At 49.6% G+C, this 19333-nt stretch overlaps 1 protein-coding gene across 7 annotated transcripts in view; it reads left to right on the plus strand.

The window, feature by feature from the left end:
* Window positions 1–19333, plus strand: part of ltbp3 (latent transforming growth factor beta binding protein 3) — a 118969-nt gene that overhangs the window by 65256 nt on the left and 34380 nt on the right. For 6 of the 7 annotated variants that reach the window (XM_052044926.1, XM_052044931.1, XM_052044928.1 and 3 more), the window contains 5 exons: window positions 1038–1140; window positions 11700–11783; window positions 14618–14740; window positions 15445–15606; window positions 18533–18724. In XM_052044926.1, the coding sequence (XP_051900886.1) occupies window positions 1038–1140; window positions 11700–11783; window positions 14618–14740; window positions 15445–15606; window positions 18533–18724 (664 nt within the window). The remainder of the gene's footprint in view (window positions 1–1037; window positions 1141–11699; window positions 11784–14617; window positions 14741–15444; window positions 15607–18532; window positions 18725–19333) is intronic. The other variant, XM_052044929.1, reaches the window with a different exon arrangement.

Raw genomic sequence — 19333 nt, forward strand, 5'->3', positions numbered from 1 at the left:
CTCTGGGTAAGCCTAGTAATTCCTAAGGTAGGAGCATGTTCGGCACAGCTTTGTGGGCCGAAGGGCCTGAATTGTGCTGTAGGTTTTCTATGTTTCTATCCCAAAGACATGCAGGTTGGTAGGCTGATTGGCAGCCATAAAATTGTCCCTAGTGTGCAGGTGAGAGGTAGAATTTGGGGGGGGGGGGGGGGGGGGGGGGGAGGTTGATGGGAATGTGGGGAGAATAAAACGGATTAGGGTAGGTTTAGTTTCAGTTTGGGTGCTTAATGGCCGGCGCAGACTCCGGGCCAAAGGGCCAGTTTCCAAGCTGTGTGACTCCGTGACTTCTTGATGTCATGCAGCATCTTTGGAAAGAGAAACCAAGATGCAAAGTTGCATTGATGCTTACAACACAGTGGAGTCGTAACTAGCATTGCTGCCTCACCATTTCATGGACCTGGGTTCGATGCTGACCTCTGGTGCTGACTGTGTAGAGTTTGCACGCTGTCCCTGTGACGGCGTGTTTCCCCTGGTTTCCTCCCACATCCCAAAGACGTGCTGGTTGGTTAATCAGTTGCTGTAATTTACCCCTTAATATTGCTAAGTGGCAAAATAATCAAAGGGGAGTTGATGTGAGAGAGAATTACATTTGCAGAACTACAGGGCACATAGGGAGCGGAGGGAAGGGGACTGATGGAATTGCTCTGCTGGGAGCTGGCACAGACTGGATGGGATGAATGGCTTTCTGTGTGGTGGTTAGTTACCAGCTCAGCCAATGCGTGGTGGTGGATGCAAATAATTGGCGGGTGAGGGAGTGGAGGAGAGTGTTCACTTCAGTCCCTGCAACTGATAAGCACTCCATCGGTCCTTACCATAAGTACTTGGGGGGGATAGACTTTAATTTTGGCCAGTGGATTTAATTAAATGTATGAAATTCAGTGAGTCGATGAGGTCTCCAACAGGATTGGCTCGGGGAGTGCAAGGTTCCTCTTTGGCAGGGGTTGATGCTCTCAGTAATTTGCTGGAACCAATGCCATAATGCCAGCTTTTGTTTACAGTGCAGTAACCCACTCCCAGGTCTGACCAAAGAGGAGGACTGCTGTGGTAGTGTCGGAGCCTCGTGGGGCTTTAGTAACTGCAACAAATGCCGACACCAGCACTGTAAGTATGCTCGAACCACTGGTAAATGCCAACGTAAACCTCCTCCCCTTTGTTGGGATGGCAGGGGTTACATAACGATTTTGGTAAATGAAGTCCTTTGCGTCTTTCACCAAGCTTTTGCTCATCTGAGCTTGCATCTCCTTCTGCTCAGTTTGATGTCTCATTGGCAACCATTACATTAACAACGGGGTTCTGATGCAGTGCACTGACATCTTGAGTTCAAAACCAGAAATGCTGGAAACACTCAGCAGGTCAGGCAGCATCTGTGGAGAGAGAAACAGCATTCCAGCTCCAGAACCCTCCATCAGAACTGGAAAAGAGAGGAATAACCAAGTTAGTTTTAGGTAGCAGAGAAGGTAGAGCAGGGATGTGTAGATTTTACATTTTGAGCTAGTATTAGGGAGAGGTTGGACAGGCTAGGACTTCATTCCTTAGAATGTAGGAGACTGAGAGGTGATATTATACATGTGTATAAAATCATGAGGGGCATAGATAGGGTGAATCCACTCAAAGTCTTTTTCCCCAGAGTTGAGGTATCAAGAACTTGAGGGCATAGGTTTAAAGTGAGAGGGGAAAGATTTAAGAGGAACTCGAGGGGCAACCTTTTTTGCACAAAGGGTGGTATCTATGTGGAGTCAACTGACAGAGGAAATGGTTGAGGCAAGTATAATAATTTTTAAAAGACAGTTGGACAGGTACATGGATAGGAAAAGTTTAGAAGGTTATGTGCCAAATGTTGGCAAATGGGACTAGCTTGGATGGGGCATCTTGCTCGGCATTAATCAGTTGGGCCAAAGGACCTGTTTCCGTGCTGTGTGACTGTCTGACTCCCACACACCAACAAGAATAAAGGTTTTGCAATGATTGTGAGCTTTGTAATTGGGAAGATCCAGGAAGCAATAATTTCCTTGGAAGATCTGCTGACTGACCATCCCTGGCACAAAGCCTGGATTCACCATGTGGATGGGAATTTTGCCAAGGATGCAATGGCAATTTGGGAGAACCCTTCACTCCAAGGAGATTCCTGGTATGTTTTCCTTGCCTCCGGAAATGCAAAGGATACAGCACTTTACCAGCAAAGCGTTGTCTTCCCATTGATCCTTCATTCCCATTCCGGATGAAGGACAGGACATTAGCAATCACCGGGACAACCACAAAATCTACTGGTTGTGAAGGAAACACGACCTGAGGTCAGCCGGAGATGAATTGCTACCTCTGAGAGAATGTTTCAAGATCTTGCAAGCTGCTGGATGAGGGTCAGCTTGAAATTATTATCATTTCCTTCTCTTACTTTCTGATCATAGCGGAAGTGTTTCTCTTTATTCATTCTGGGGATGTGGCCAGAATTGGTAAGGCCAGCAATTATTGCCCATCCCTAGTTGCTGTTGAACTGGGTCAGTTCATAGGACAGGTCAAAGTCAACCACATCGCTCTGAGACTGGAGTCACATATAAACCAGTATGGGTAAGGATAACAGATTTTCTCCCCTGTAATACATCAGTGGACCAGATGGCTCTCTGTGACAATGTGGTAGTTTTGTGGTCACCATTACACAGACTAACTTTGTAATTCCAGATTTATTTAATTATCTGCTTTTAAATTCTCAGCCATCATGTTGGATTTGAACTCATGCCCTCAGATTAGGCTGGATCGCAGGATAACAAGTCCAAAAGCATAACCATTAACTTAACAAAGTCTTCATCTGTGGGGGGCTATTGATCAACTCTGGAAGCTGGGGTGCAGGGGAGAATCAATAGGATGTTGACACAAGAGAATGCAGATACTAGAATCTGGAGCAACAAACGATCTTCCGGAGGACCTCAGCAGGTCAGGCAGCATTTGTGGGAGGGGAGGAATTACTGACACTTCAGGTCAAAACTGCATCCTGATGCAAGGTTTTGACCTGAAATGTTAACAATTCTTTTCCTCCCACAGATGCTGCTCGACCTGCTGAGTTCCTCCAGCAGGTTGTTTGTTGTTTCATCAGGATGTTGCCTGGATTGGAGCATTTCAGTTATAAGGAGAGACTGGATAGGCTGGGTTTGTTTTCCCTGGAGTGCAGGAGGCTGAGGGATGATCCGATAGAGGTGTACAAAATTATGAGGGGGTTAGATAGGGTAGATTGTAAAAATCTTTCTCCGCTTAGAAAGGGTGTCTAAGATAAGAGGGCACAGGATGAGAGGTAAGAGGTTCAGAGGAGAATCCGAGGGGAAATTTCAGAGGAGGTGGTGGAGGCAGAGACTCTCAGAACATTTAAGAAACATCTGGACAAGTACATGAATTGCCAAGGCATCGAAGACTACAGATCCAATGTGGGTAGATGGGATTAGTGTAGATAGGTACAACGGTCAGCATGGACATGCCGGGCCAAAGGGTCTGTTTCTGTCCTGTTCGACTCTGTAACTGTGACACTATATTCTGCATTCTGTTATTGCTTTTCCCTTGTACTACCTCAAAGTACCTATGTTTTGAAATGATCTGTATGGATGGCTTGCAAAAATGTTTCACTGTAACTCGGTACATGTGACAATAATAAACCAATACCAATATGATTCTATAGGCTGTAAACAGCTTGAAGTCAGTGTGAGGTTCCTCTGGAGGAGGGGCCGGGGGTTGCAAACTTTCCAATGGGTGTTGAGATGTGAGAGTGTGAAGGCTGAGGGGAGAGGTGGAGAGAGAGGACGTGAGGTGTGGAAAGGGCATGGTAAGGGAAAGGAAGATCTGCAAGACTTACTCAGATCTGAAACAAAAAATGAAAATGCTGTAAATACTCAGCAGGTCAGGCAGCATCTGTAGTGAGAGAATCAAAGACAACCAAGAGTCTCTCCACAGACTCTGTCTGACCCACTCTGTATGCCCAGCACTGTCTTGTTTCATTTCAGATTTCCAGCATCTGCAGTATTTTGCCACTTGGACCTGCCTTCCTGTGAGTACAACTGATGTGGCCTTGCTGCCAATGTTTCACCTTGCATCCTGCAGGTGTCTGAAAGCTATTCCACCATGAGAGGTGTCACACTGAGGGTCATCCTGTTATTACCACACATTCTACTTACGCAGGGGCACTGTGTGCAGGATTGCCATTGAGCAGGAATTAATGGGGTGGGGGGGGCTGTCTGATGGATTGGGGTGTGGTACTATGGGAGGGGATTGGTCCATTTGGGTTGTGTAGATTGAGATGAAATGGGAGGGGTTTGGTCCATAGAGTATAGAGTATATGGGAAAAAGAAAAACTTTAGCCCAATACCAAAATATGTTCCAGCCAATGAACAAAAGGAGGTCTCCTTCCTAATGTAGGAGACGTGGCAGACAGATTCTGCAGAGTAAGTTTCCACACACAGCAGAGGAATCTTGCTCTGCAGCATTTCTACCCTGGGGTAGAAATGTCACACACCGGGGGACACGCTTTTACGTTTAGGGGAGGAAGTTTAAAGGTGACATGAGGGGCAAGTTTTTTATGCAGAGAGTGACAGGTGCCTGGAATGGGTTACCAGGAGTAGTACTGGAAGCAGGCAGTTTGCTGGAGCTTACGAGGCATTTAGATACACACATGAATCTGAAGGGAATGGAGGGATATGGATGATGCACAGGAAGAGGACATTTAGTATAAATTGGCATCAAGATCAGGACAACATCATGGGCCAACATTGGCATCAAGATCAGGACATCTCGTGCTGTACTGTTCTATGTTGACCGAGGGATGAGTCATGGCCCCAGCACCTGGGAAAACTCCCTTGTTCTTTGTAAATGTAGTGAATGTTTCTTGTCCATCCAGGAGGATAGCAGGAGCCTCAGTTTAATGTCTTATCAGGAAAACAAGGCCATCTGACTGCACGATGGCAATCCTTCGGTACCACCCTATCACAGTGTGATGCTGTCTCCCTGCTGACTGTGTACACTCCGGTCAGTGGTCAGAGGGGCGTGGGGAATATCAAGGTCTTACTGTGAGAGTCATAAAGATGTCATAAAGTCATTGCATTGCCATAGTGAGGCACAGAGTCTGTTAGAGAGCATTATAGTGAATGGTGTGGGATTACAGTGAGGTGGGATATATTAGAGGGTGTTATAGTAAGGGGTGTAGGTAGGTTAGAATGGTGTTCGAGTGGTGTGGGGTACACCAGAATATTATACTAAGGGATATGGGTGAAATCAGAATGATACAGTAAGGGGTATTGGTTTTATTAGAGTGTTACAATGAGATGTATGGGATATATCAGAGTGTTGCATTAGAGGTGGGAGAATATTAGAGTGTCACAGTGAGAAATGTGGGGTGTATCAGTGTTACAGTGAGTTGTGTGCAGATTATTGGTGTTACATTAGGGTTAAGGTATATCTGTGTCAGGGTGAAGAGTGTGGGGTTTATCAGTGTGTTTTAGTGGGTGTGGGGTTATGTCAGAATGCCATAATGAGGGGTCTGGGTATATCAGTGTTACACTGGGGGTAAGAAAATATCAGTGTTACAGTGAGGAGTGTGGGTTTATATCAAAGTGGAGATGAAGGTTTATCAGTCTGTCACAATGAGGAGTGTGGGGTATATCAGAAAAAGCTATGGTTAAAAATTCCTTGATGCTTTGCTAGCGATGAAATTCCCGGGCTTTTGGCCAAGAACAATAATTGAACAGATTCAACAAATTCCTGCTGTACAATGTTAGCGGAATCAGAGAGGGAAACTTGGAGACAACAGGGAAAAGAGGTCCAGAATAAACACCACACTCCCCCCCCCCCCCCCCGCTCCCCCCCCCCCCCCCAGCCCCAGTTGTCTGGGAGGAAAGCTGTGATCTGCATTGAACTGAGACTCGGGGTCTCTTGGACTGAGTGCTGGGATGTTGGAGATTGAGGTGCTCACTGTACCACCACGGGGCCTTGCAAACCCCCTGCTTTCAGCCTCTCGAGGGAGTGTTATTTCGGGGAAAAGTTGGAGTCAGTCCCCACCCCTTCCCCTCATTCCCCACCCTATGGTGCGCGCCCTTTGTGATGTCACTGTGGGGCAGTGGGTGTCTGAGGGTGAGAGGCTGGATGAAAGTGGGACGGCAGCCTCAAAGCTGCAGGGTGCCAGTCTCGGAGCCGAGACAAAGAGCCTTTGATCAGATGATGGGGAGAGAAATATTTTTTACAGGGTACAGTTGAATGTTGAAGGAAGCCAAGCAGTCAGCTTGTGTTCATTGTTGAAAGGGTTGGAGGGGGCGGGGGGGTGGAGAGAGAGAGGAGAGACTCATTGCTTTCTCTATCACTTCTGTGTGTCTGCACCATGCCCCCAGTTCCACAACTGAACGTCTGCTGGTTTTACAGAGGGCAGGTTGCAAGGTAGCGGGTCACATTGTGACCCTGGGTGCATTGGCGGTCCCAGGCTCAAGTGGTCCTCCTGAGGGCACTAACCCCTCGGTGGGTACAGATTTAGAGGCTCTCTGCTTTAAGCACTGGTTGGCTACTCAGCCTGGGCAGGCATCGCAGACAAACCTGAGACGTCAATGATCATGCCCCACAGCTCCCAGTGAGGACTGACACAGAGCACGAGAGATCCCTGGTTGATGCCCGCACTCATCCGAACCCCTTCCTCCCACCCCGCTCGACTGAGACATGGTCCTGAGGCCAAGTCAGGAGTGTGAGTGGCCTTGATCCCAGAGGCACATCTGTATCAGTGGGAAAGGTCTGAGCTCACCAAGTGGCGGTCACCACGAGCAGGGAGGCCAGTGGCGGTCTCCAGAGTTAGAGGACACAGGGGCTTCTGGCCTAAGGAGGAGAGATGAAGCCACCCAGGCTTCTCTGCTCCCCACTGCTGGTCAGATCAGTTACATTACAGCCCCAGAACAGGCCATTTAGCCCCTCTGCTGCACGCTGGTGTTGCTGTCTAGCACCAGCCCCCATCTTCAGTGCCCCCCCATCACTTTCTCCCCCTCATCCTGTGTTTATCCAGTTTTCCCCCTCAAACCCCTCTCTACTGTGTGACTCGACCCCGCTCTGTACGACCAACCTACCCCACTCCCTGGGGAAAGAGAATTCCCTCCAATCTATGGTCATACATCGATGGTTCCGTATTCTGGTCTTCCCACAAGCGCAAACATTCTACCTGTCAAAGTTCTTCAGAATTTTGACAACCTCTCTCAGGTCGTTCCGAAGCTTTGTTCAGTCTTTAACCCTGCATTGTGCTTTTAAACTTTGTTTTTTTTACCCTGCTCAAAGCCTCTAAATCTCTTTAAGTAAGTTGGAAGTTAGATTAATGCACAGTAACTCGCAGGGAGGTCGCGTCTCACTGTGTGTGACACAAGGATGACGGGGCGGGTGTCGCAGGGAGAGGCAGCAGCCTTGTCCCGCAACCTGTGGAGAGACGGGTGCAGATGTAGCCCTTGGGGAGGGGTGAGCTCCCCCTTTCTGGGCTCTCGTACCCTGCTTAGAGCTGGCTCTGCACGGACTTGGCAGAAGCCAGAGAGAGGGTGGTTGGTGGGCTTGTGGCCGAGCTGAATTCTTTAGCTAACAAGTCATAGTGCTGCCTGATGATTCGATAAAGGTACTGGAAGTAATTAAGGCTAAAGTACAGGTTTACAAAGGAAAAGTTAGACAACAAAAGCCAACAAACTAGAGCCTATTATTCCAAGGCACTCTTTCTCTCCAATTCTGAAGGGGGAATGGTAGAGTCAATTCTTCCAGTGCTTAAACTACCAATCCTTCAGGGTGTTGGAAGTGTTCCCCAGAAGGCATGGGATGGGAGGTAGGATCAGTGTCCAAGGCAGAAGGCCAAGAAAGGGCTGTGGGATCCCACAGACTGATTCTGTGTGGGTGAATGTCACTCAGTGGTGGTCACGGATGACAAGTTCACCTTGTCCCCTTAAGAGGGCTGATAGGTCCTTGGTCAGATGTCCCATCTGAGAGACCCCTCCCACAGTGCAGTGCTCCCTCCTCACCGCCCCTCCCACAGCGCGGCGCTCCCTCCTCACCGCCCCTCCCCACAGCGCGGCGCTCCCTCCTCACCGCCCCTCCCACAGCGCGGCGCTCCCTCCTCACCGCCCCTCCCACAGCGCGGCGCTCCCTCCTCACCGCCCCTCCCACAGCGCGGCGCTCCCTCCTCGCCGCCCCTCCCGCAGCGCGGCGCTCCCTCCTCACCGCCCCTCCCACAGCGCGGCGCTCCCTCCTCACCGCCCCTCCCACAGCGCGGCGCTCCCTCCTCACCGCCCCTCCCACAGCGCGGCGCTCCCTCCTCACCGCCCCTCCCACAGCGCAGCGCTCCCTCCTCACCGCCCCTCCCCAAGTACTGTGCTCCCTCCTCACTGCCTCCCCCCCGCCTCCAGGGATAGCACTGTTAGAGTCAGCCAGGATTTTCTGCCCAATTCCTTGGAGTGAAGAATGCAAAGAAGGAGAGGAGGGGTAAAAAGAGGCCACAGAAACCCAGTAACTTTTATGAACTGGGACTTTATGGCCCATTGGATTCACTCTGTCAAAGCATGAAAATGCCATTAAGCTCCACTCAGTAGCTGAGAAAACAGATGCGAAGCATCCTGAGCTCAAATAACAGAAGAGCCCAGCTGCAGCCAGCGTGAGTGGGTGTGGGCCTGAGTCCCTGGATAGAAGCCATTCTAAAAGCTCTGGCCTGGCCTGTTGGGTCCTGCATTTCCCAGCAGTAACATCCCAGAGTTTCTTTGGCTGAGGCAGATATTTTTTTAGTCACATGTGGGGTTTTGACTGCAACTCTATAAGGTTGTGCCTGCTGAATGGAGCCTTGTGTTCGACTGCCACTTACAGTAAAGCTGTTAATGGTAAATCCAAAACCCCAAGCCCCTTGTGAGACTTTTGTTCAGCCCCTACCACAAGGGTCCCACCGGTATTCGTTAACAGTCCCTGGAGGGAGTCAGGAACTCTCTGTTGGTCTGGGTTTCGATAAACCAAGGGACTTTATAAATAAGGTCCATTAACGTCTTTGGCCAATATTACTCCCCTGTGCAATATCACTAGATCAGATCTATGATCTGTCTATATGACCACAGGCAGGAGCTTGCTGTGCAGATTGGCTGCAATGTTTCCTGCAATGGCTTTACATCATTGGCAGCAAAGAGTTTAGAATACTGTGAATTGGACATGAAAGGTGCTATGCAAACGCAACTCTTGCTTTCTTGGTTTTAATGCTGTGGTGAAGGGAGGTAACTTTAAATGTTACAAAGTTGGGAACAGAGTGACATTGAATCAGCATCTTTCCTGATATTCCTTTACGATCCTGGTGTTCTCACAGTCTGGATGAGCATTTGAATTGTCAAGGCACAGAGGCTACAGACAAAGTGCAGGTAAATGGGATTAGTGTAGGTAGGGTCTTGATGACAGCCATGGACGTGATGGACCAAAGGGCCTGTTTCTGTGCTGTGTGACTCTAATTCTGGGCATTTTGGTAAGTTCACCAAGTGGGACGGGTGTCACTCCTTCTGTCCCTACTAGCCCCTTGAAATGAACTGCCTCCCTGGTGCAGAGAAGGTTGATAGGGCGCTTGACTGACGTGCCCAAGGTCAGGAAGGGTTTAGACCGAGTAAGTAACCAATCTCAGTGCCCGACGGATCAATAAACGGACACCACGCATTTAACGCGGCTGGTGATGGAGCAGAGGACAGATGAGGAAAAACCTTTATCTACGTCAAGCGGTTTGGATTTTGAGCGCCCTGCCAATGGGGTGGATGTTCACAGACCGAGACCAACATCAGCTGCTGCTGGAAGGTCATCAACTTGATTAAAGACGTCTGCCCGAAACTCGTTGCTCTTCCCGTGTAAGGAGAATCCTGCTGGCTGCCACATGCCAGGGTGCAGCCACCACAAAGGCTCTGTGGGCGAGGACCACAGTCGAGGGTCCTGCTGCCACAGGACACTGAGTGGCTGGGCCCTGTGTAACAAGCACTTCATGGGGGTATTAGAGGAAAGATGAGTGACACTGATGCATTGTAAGGGTAAGTATTGGTTTGACAACACAATGAATGTAAAGAAAGAGGGGCAGCAAATATTCTGCTGGAAGAACTCAGCGAGTCAAACAGTGTCTGTGGGATGAAAGGAATTGTGGATGTTTCATACAGAAAAGATATACTGGCTTTGGAGGTGGTGCAGAGGAGGTTCACCAGGTTGATTCTGGAGATGACGGGGTTAGCCAATGAGGAGAGATTGAGTTGCCTGGGACTATACTTGCTCGAATACAGAAGAATGAGAGGGGATCTTATAGAAACATATAAAATTATGAAAGGGATAGATAAGACAGAGGCAGGAAGGTTGTTTCCACTGGTAGGTGAGACTAGAACTAGGGGACATAGCCTCAAGATCCGGGGGAGTAGGTTTATGATGGAGATGAGGAGGAACTGCTTTTCCCAGAGAGTAGTGAATCTGTGGAACCCTCTGCCCAGGGAAGCAGTAGAGGCTACCTCATTAAATATATTTAAGACACAGATAGATTTTTGCATAGTAGGGGAATTAAGGGTTATGGGGAAAAGGCGGGTAGGTGGAGCTGAGTCCGTGGCCAGATCAGCCATGATCTTATTGAATGGTAGAGCAGGCTCGATGGGCCACATGTTGGTCCATATTCCGGCATCTGCAGTCTCTTGTGTGTCTAAAGAAAGACTGCATTGTACTTCCTGTATATGTTTCTTTTATGAATGAAGTATATTGGATAAATATAAAAAAGTAGGATGGGTAGGAGCCTTCAATAGCGAGACGGATGAAGGCTGGAAAAAACTCTCACAGGGAGAAATGGCAAACAGGAGTGGGACAAACAGGATTATTCTTCAAAAGAGCTAGTGCGAGCTCGATGGGCCAAATGGCCTCTGTGTGCTGTAATGCTCTCTGCTAAGCCCTAGCAAGAGCTGGAGCAGAGAGGAGAGGGCGGCACGGGGATGGATGGATCAGACGGTGGTTTCGGGATGTGAACCTTCCAAGGAGCATGTAAGGAGAGTTTAGGGGCACTTCATGCCCGGGAAATGGGAGGAATGAATCCGCAGGATGGGTGGAAGGGAGGAAGGGGAGGAAGGGGAGGATTAGATGCATTCCTGGGGACACGCTGAGATGGCGGGAATAGTTGCTGCCCTTTTGTGGATGGTCTGTGACAGCAGTCCTGAGGATTAGTTTGGAGGTTTGTGATTATGGAAGCAAAATCCGCAGATGTCTGCAATTATATTGGGAAATGTCGGAAGCACTTTGCTAGCCGGGCAGTGCCCGAGGAGAGGGAGAGAGAGAGAGAGAGAGAGTGTGCAATCATGTTTCCTGGGGTCCTGGCCTCCGGCACTGTCTGTGTGGAGTTTGCACGTTCTCCCTGTGACCACATGGGTTTCCCACAGGAGCTCCGGTTTCCTCCCATATCCCAATGACGTGTGGGTCGGTGGGTTAAATGACCACCGTAATTACTCCTAGTATAAGTTAACAGTAAAGGATTAAAGGGGAGTTGATGGACGTGTGGGAGAGGATAAGTTGTTGGGGTACAGGGCAATATAGGGAGGGTTATAATGGCACTGATGGGATTGGTCTGCTGGGAGCTGGCATAGAATGGATGGGACAAATGGCCTCCTTTTCATAATAGTTAAGTAAACCTGCATTCTATTCCCTCCCCACAGACTTGTCTGACCCGAAGACTGGCTTTGGAGGTGGAATGGAGTGTCCCCAAGGTTACAAGAGGCTAAACGCCACCCATTGCCAAGGTAAGTGGCAGGCAGTCCTGATGCCCGCATGTTCGAGACTTCCTCTGATCACCCGCCCAGCCTTCAGTGAGGAGGGAATATCCCAGATCCAACACTCAGCCTGTGTACCGATCCCTGCGGCCAGTCCTCCCTCATCCAACAATTAGCAGAGTATTGTGGTTTCTAATAAGAGCCAGGAGTGGGCCATTCAGCCCCTCGAGCCTGCTGTGCCATCTAGTCAGATCATGATCAAGACCTTGTTTTCTTGCCTGAGCCCTGTACCTCTCAATTACTCTGTCAATCCGAACCTCGCATACCCTCAGTGCATGAACATCCACAGTAGTTTGCAGAAGTCCAAAAGGTTCCCAACCATCAGAGAGAAAAATGCCTTCCTCATTCTTGGTCCTAAGTGACCAACCCCTTATCCTACACTCTGTTTCCAGACTGGGGTGAACAGCCTCTCGAAATGGAGTTGTAGAGCTATACAGCAGGTAAACAGGCCCTTCAGCCCAACTCATTCATGCTGACCAAGATGCCTTCCTGAGCTGGTCCCATTTGCCTGTGTTTGCACCATATCCCTCTAAACCTTTCCTATCCATGTACCTGTCCAAATGTCTTTTAAACATTGTAATTGTACCTGCCTCTGCAGCTTTCTCTGGCAGCTTGTTCCATATACCCACCACCCTCTGTGTGAAAAAGTTGCCCCTCACATTTCCTTCTCACTTTAAACGTATGCCCTCTAGTTTTAGACTCCCCTACCCTGGGAAAAAGACTTGCTATTTGCCTTATCTATGCCCCTTGTGACTTTATATACAAGGTCATCCCTCAGCCTCCTACACTCCCAGCCTATCCAGTCTCTCCTTTTAACTCAGTCCCTCCAGTCCCAGTAACATCGTCGTGAATCTTTACTGCGCCCTTTCCAGCTTAATGACATCCACATGTCCAATCCTTTCAGGATCTTGCATGTCTCAATGAGACCACCGCTCTTTCTTCTAAACTCCACTGAGACGTTGGATAAGCACAGCAAGGCAAATCCTCCTCCAAATCCTCCTGCTGGACCCGTCACCCCCTGAAATCAGCCCGACGTGCATCAATGGGAATCTGGGAAGATTGGTAGGGGAATGGTTTTGCCCTCTGAGTCAGCGCAAGCGGGGCCAAATGGCCTCCTTCTCTGTCGTAACGAGAAATGGGCTCCAACCCAAGGATGTTCTGAGTTAGTTAAGAGATCGAAATTGCAAGGGTGCTCTGACCAAAGCCCTGTAAGACCACCTTACAGGATACAGCACTAAAAATCAGAAAGCACTGACTTTACAGTACTACTTCAGCCATTGTGGATGAGCTGACCACATACAGCACCTCTGGTTATGGGATCTTGCTGCGTGAAGTTTGGCTGCCTGATTTCCAACAGTATGACAGTGACCATGCCTCCAAGCTGACAGAGTTATCTGGCCGTGAAACACCAGTAGAGCCCGAACGTTGAAAGGCACGTTTGTCCCATTTGAAGTCTTTATCCAATTCCTTTCGGAAGGCTGCCAGGGAATCTGCTTGCAGGCAGAGCGTTCCAGGTCATACAACCTAGCCATGTTTATACAACATAAAAACAACATCTCTTTCCTCAACCTCAGCACGTCCTGAAGCCTTCTGCAGCAAGTGAAGATATTTTTTCTCTTAGAGTAGTTGCTTTTGTAATCTCAGCAAAGAAGCAAGGAATTTGCACACGGCAAGCTCCCGGTGCGATACTGGCCAGGTTAGATTGTGGTTGAGGGATCGATGTTGAACCCAGGGCACCAGGGAGTCCTCCTCAGCTCAGTTTCCTATAGTGCCAATGAGATCTACATCCTGCACCTGAGAGAGTTTAATGTCTCATCTGAGCATCTCCCAGCGGGGTGGTGACTCCCCAGTACTGAGAGTGTGGCAGATCTTCCTCTGGTAGTTTGGCACTGCTGAGCTGCAAGTGCAGCGCTCCCTCAGTACTGCCCCTGCCCACTACGATACTCCCCAGAACTGCGCCCTCTGTCAGGGCAGCATTCCCTCAATACCGCCCCTTTGATAGAGGAGTACTCTCTCCCTGTGAGTGCGGAACTCCCTCTGCGCTGCTTCTCCAACAGACCGGTGCTCCGTCAATACTGCCCATCCAACAGTGTGGTGTTCCCTCAGCGCTTCCTCTCTGATGGTCTGGCGCTCCTTCAGCACTGACCTTCTGGCAGTGCTTTACTTTGCACAGCGTGGTGCTCCCACAGCAATGGCACTGGGAATGTGGGCTGGATTATGGGATTCAGTCCCTATAATGGGGCTTGAAAGAAGGGAATATCGTCTTTTGAGAACGGCTTCACTAAGTTTATCTTGCATTCTGTCTTTCTTTCTCATTCTTTCTCCTTGACTCTCTCTCTTGTGCCCCATCTATCAATATCTCTCTATCATTCTCTCAACTTTCTCTATCTATATCTTTTTCTTTCCCTCACTCTCTCACTATCTGTTCCTCGCTCTCGCTCCTTCAACTTCTCTCTGTCACTATTTCTCACTCTCTCTCGTTCTTATACACTCTTTCTCTCTCCCTCCCTCACTCCTTCACTCATCTTCATTCTTTTTCACTCTTCCTCTATCTCTCTCCATCTTTCTCTCTCTCTCACTCTGTCTCTCTAACTCTCTGTTCCTCTTTCTGTTCTCTCTCTCTCTGTCTCTTTATCTATCTCTCACACACTCTCCATCTGTCTCTCACTCTCTCTCTCTAACTCTCTCTCTCTCTTTCTCTCTCTCACACACACACACACACACACACACACTCTCTGTCTGTCTCTCTCACACTATCTCTCTCTAACTCTCTCTCTGTCCCTTCTTCCCTTGCTCTGTTCCAGATATCAATGAGTGCCTGATGCAGGGAGTCTGTCAGAATGCAGAATGTCTCAACACGCAAGGGAGTTTCCGCTGCGCCTGCAAGCCTGGCTACGTAATGGGGCCGTCGCGAACACACTGTGTGGGTGAGTAGCGAGAGACCCACGAGGCTCAGTGTCCGACCAGACACATGGAGCAGGAGGGTGAGGGCTCCACAACGTGCTCTGTGCCAGACACCCATTGTACTGGAGGATGTGAAATTGACAGCATGATGGGGAAAGGGAGGAGAACGCAGGCCGGATGTTCACCACTACTTGCTGGCTTGTCTGGCAGATTCCACCCTTTACAGGGGTTTGACATTTGACAGGGGTGTTACAGTGATGGGTATGGGTGTAGCATAGTGTTACAGCAAGGGGTGTGGGGTGTATCAGTGTTACAGTGTGGGCTGTATCAGTGTTACAGTGAGGGGTGTATCAGAGTATCACAGTGTGGGGTGTATCAGAGTGTCACTGTGGGGTGTGGGGGGTATCAGAGTATCATGGTGGGGGGTGTGGGGGTATCAGAGTGTCACAGTGGGGGGTGTGGGGTGTATCAGAGTGTCACAGTGTGGGGGGTATCAGAGTATCACAGTGAGGGGTGTATCAGTGTTACACTGAGGGGTGTGGGGTGTATCAGTGTTACAGTGAGAGGTGTGGGGTGTATCAGTGTTACAGTGAGGCGTGTATCAGTGGTACAGTGAGGAGTGTATCAGTGTTACAGTGAGGGGTGTGAGGTGTATCAGTGTTACAGTGAGGGGTGTATCAGAATACTCCCCTCTGATGACGTCTTTCTCTTGCTGTTGCTGCTGCAGTGACTGAGCAGTCTGGGGAGAAGGGTCCCTGCTACCTGCTGGTGGATTCGGAGAAGCGGTGTGCGTATGCCCTGGGTGGAGAGCTGACCAAGCAGATTTGCTGCTGTTCGGTGGGCAAAGCCTGGGGCACGAACTGTGACCCCTGCCCCATCTCTGGTACCGGTAGGTGACTGACCTGGGAGCTCACCTCACCCTGCAGTTACACGTTGCTTGTCTGGTTACCCATGCTCTCTCTCCCAGCAAAAAATCACAGAATCAGACAGCATGGAACAGGCCACTGGACAGACTGACCAGCCACATTAATCCTACTCTAAACACACTTTCTTCTCCCTACATTCCATCCGCACCAAGAACAATTTACACTTGTCAATTAACCTATCGATCTGCATGCCTTTGGAATGTGGGACGATACCAGAGCATCCAGGGGAAGCCCACACCATCACTCAGAGAACGTGCAGACTCCACGCAGACAGCACCAGAGGTCAGGGTCGAACCTGGGTCTCCAGAGCTCTAAGGCAGTGGCTCCACCCACTGTGTCACTGGGATGGTTTGAATTTCGCCAGTGTCTTTTACACCCCAGGCTGTCCCAGAGGGCTGGGTGGGCTGCAGATTCCTTTTCCAGTCATTGTTGTAGTTTGGGGAACATGGCCTTCAGTTTGTGCAAAGCAAGCTCCCACAAACACCAATGTGACAATGACCTGGATCAGTGGTTTCCACTGAGGGTGTACATATGCCCCATGAATGCTCAAAATAGCATCAACCTGAGAGCAGATGGGGTCTCGGGTCACTGCATCTCTGACAGTGCTGCACTCCCTCAGTACTGCCCTTCCAACAGTGCTGCACTCCCTCAGTACTGCCCCTCTGACAGTGCAGCACTGCCCTTTTTCAGGTTCAATGACCGGAACCAGTTCTGCCTCAGAGGTGATTAGTAACAGCCGAGCCACACTGCACTCAAAGCTTTCCATCGTTTCTGTGTCACTTACAGTCAGAGTAGTACAGCGCAGAAACAGGCCCTACAGCCCACCATATCCATGCTGACCTTTGTGCCCATCTACACCAAACCCACGCCCACATTAGGTCTGTACCCTTCTCTCCCTTACCTACTCAAGTGTCTGTCTAAATTCTAACTGCAGTGCCAGCAGAGAGCTTGATGTGTGCTCTCAGTATCACAGCACCTCTGGGGAAGGACAGTGCTGCTGAAGATATTTACCACATCTTTCCAGTGACCTTCACAATTTCTGTCCCACTCGTTCAAAAGGAAACAGCACCATTTGTTCCCCCAAACCTGCTCCTCCATTCAGTCACATCATGGCTGATCCTAGGGTTCAGTTCTCCTTCCTGCCTGAACTGAAAATCCTCTGATCCTGAGATTTCAGCCCACATCCTCAATGGTGGAGGGCACAGGGGATGGAAATTTAGCTGCATGAGGCAGTCAGATACCTGGGCCCCAGCCTGACGTCAGAGGGAGCATCATCCTGAGCCTGTGATACTTTCTCCTTTAACCTTCTCCTCCCTTTGATCCCCCTCCCCCTTTTGAAGGAGAGGAGGTAAAGGGAGCCTCTGGTCTCATCCGATCCGATCGTCCCCTCACATCTCGAGACGCTAGGCTGACTGCTATTAGCTCAGACCGAGGGTGAAATCTATAGCTTATTCCTGACTCTGGAGATATGGCTGTTCTTGGACTGAGGACCCATAAGACAATTGATCCCATTTCCCCCTTCTCTCCCCACAACCTTGTATCAATCCCAAACTGATCCCACTGCCCCACTCCCTCCCCACGGCCCTGTATCAATCCCAAACTAATCCCACTGCCCCACTCCCTTCTCACAGCTCTGTATCAATCCTAGACTAATCCCACTGCCCCGCTCTCTCCCCACAGCCCTGTATCAATCCCAAACTGATCCCACTGCCCCACTCTCTCTCCACAGCTGTTACGAACTGGGTTACTATTGGTGAATGTCCCTTTTAGATAGAGTAGTGTGTGTGTGGCATGCTTACGTCAACAGAAGATAAAGGACGTAATGACGTTTTGAAGCAGTCAGAGTCAGTGAGGGAAAGAGAGAGAGGAGAGAGAGAGAGAGAGACACCAGCCTGCTAATCTCTATCGATGGATGAAAAACAGTAACTGTGCCTGTCACTACAATCCACGTATGGATCTTTGGAGTAATCCGGTGGAGTCCACTTTGTTGTTAACCTGTAGAGGGAAACAGGTATTTGTGTGGACGGCCACGTCTCGGATGCCTTTCGGGGTGGCAGATACTTCGGAGCAGAGCAGTGGAGTTCACTTTGTTGTTGATCTGTAGAAGGAAACAGGTATTTGTGTGAACGGCCACAATTCGAGAGCCTTTCGTGGTGAGGCAGATGCGGTGGAGTGGTCACTGCTGAGTAAACACTGAGGTGTCATTTGGGTTCCATCATGGAACATTTGGATTTCATAATTACTCTCTATTTTCTCTCTACATCTACGTTTTTTCTTCAGTCAATGGTGGTTGTTGACGAAGCCTTTGCTCACGTTTCACCTTATGGCTTGCTGAACTGAACTTTGAGAATTATTCCTGGACTTGGAGTTTGGGAGTTTGCCACACACACACTACGAGTTTAGTTTTTGGGGTTAATGTTTAAGATCTAACATTTTTACTTCTAACATTCTAACATTTTTACTCTTATTTTTCTTATTACCATAAGTAGTTATTAATAAAATAGTTTTTAACACTTATACATGACTCGGAGTGTTTCTTTTGTTGCTGGTTCGTAACACAGCCCTATATCAATCCCAAACTGATCCCACTGCCCCGCTCTCTCCCCACAGCCCTGTATCAATCCCAAACTGACCCCACTGCCCCAATCTCTCCCCACAGCCCTGTATCAATCCCAGACTAATCCCACTGCCATGTTCACTTCCAAAACTTTCTTTGAAATGTTCATCTACATCTCCCTCAATGAGTCCCATGGTATTCCCTGTCTCTTGGACCAGATCCTGAGGATTTTCTCTTGGATTAGCCTTGGTTAGATGCCTGGTCCCATGACCCCGAACGCCTACTCCTTCCCCACTCTTGCGGAGCGAGCCATTAACCCTTGCCTGTCACAGCAGAGTTCCACGAGACGTGCCCGGCGGGTATGGGCTACCACTTCTCCAGCTCCCACCAGAAGATCAGTATCCCACCTGGCAGCAGTATCACGGTCCGGATAGATCCTGATGGCAAGGCTCGGATAGTCCAGGTGCCGATCACTGGGCCCACCGCTATCCCACAGGAACAGATTGACAAGGACATCCTGGAAGGTTGGTAAAAGCAGAGATCACATTTGACTGGAGGGCTTCCCCCTGCATACCCTCCTTGCACTGATTCTCACACACACATTCACTCACATATACACACTCTCCTCCACACCGATTCACACACACACAACCTCCTCCACACCGATTCACACACACACGACCTCCTCCACACCGATTCACACACACACGACCTCCTCCACACCGATTCACACACACACGACCTCCTCCACACCGATTCTCACACACACGACCTCCTCCGCACCGATTCTCACACACACGACCTCCTCCGCACCGATTCTCACACACACGACCTCCTCCGCACCGATTCTCACACACACGACCTCCTCCGCACCGATTCTCACACACACGACCTCCTCCGCACCGATTCACATACACACGACCTCCTCCGCACCGATTCGCATACACACGACCTCCTCCGCACCAATTCGCATACACACGACCTCCTCCACACCGATTCGCATACTCACGACCTCCTCTGCACCGATTCACATACACACACACCCTCCTCCACACCAATTCTCACACACACATACAGGTGTGTTCATGCACACTCACATTCTTACTTGCACACCCACACAAAGGCATTCATAC

Source organism: Pristis pectinata, chromosome 38 (assembly GCF_009764475.1).
Source record: "Pristis pectinata isolate sPriPec2 chromosome 38, sPriPec2.1.pri, whole genome shotgun sequence".
Taxonomy (NCBI): Eukaryota; Metazoa; Chordata; class Chondrichthyes; order Rhinopristiformes; family Pristidae; genus Pristis; species Pristis pectinata.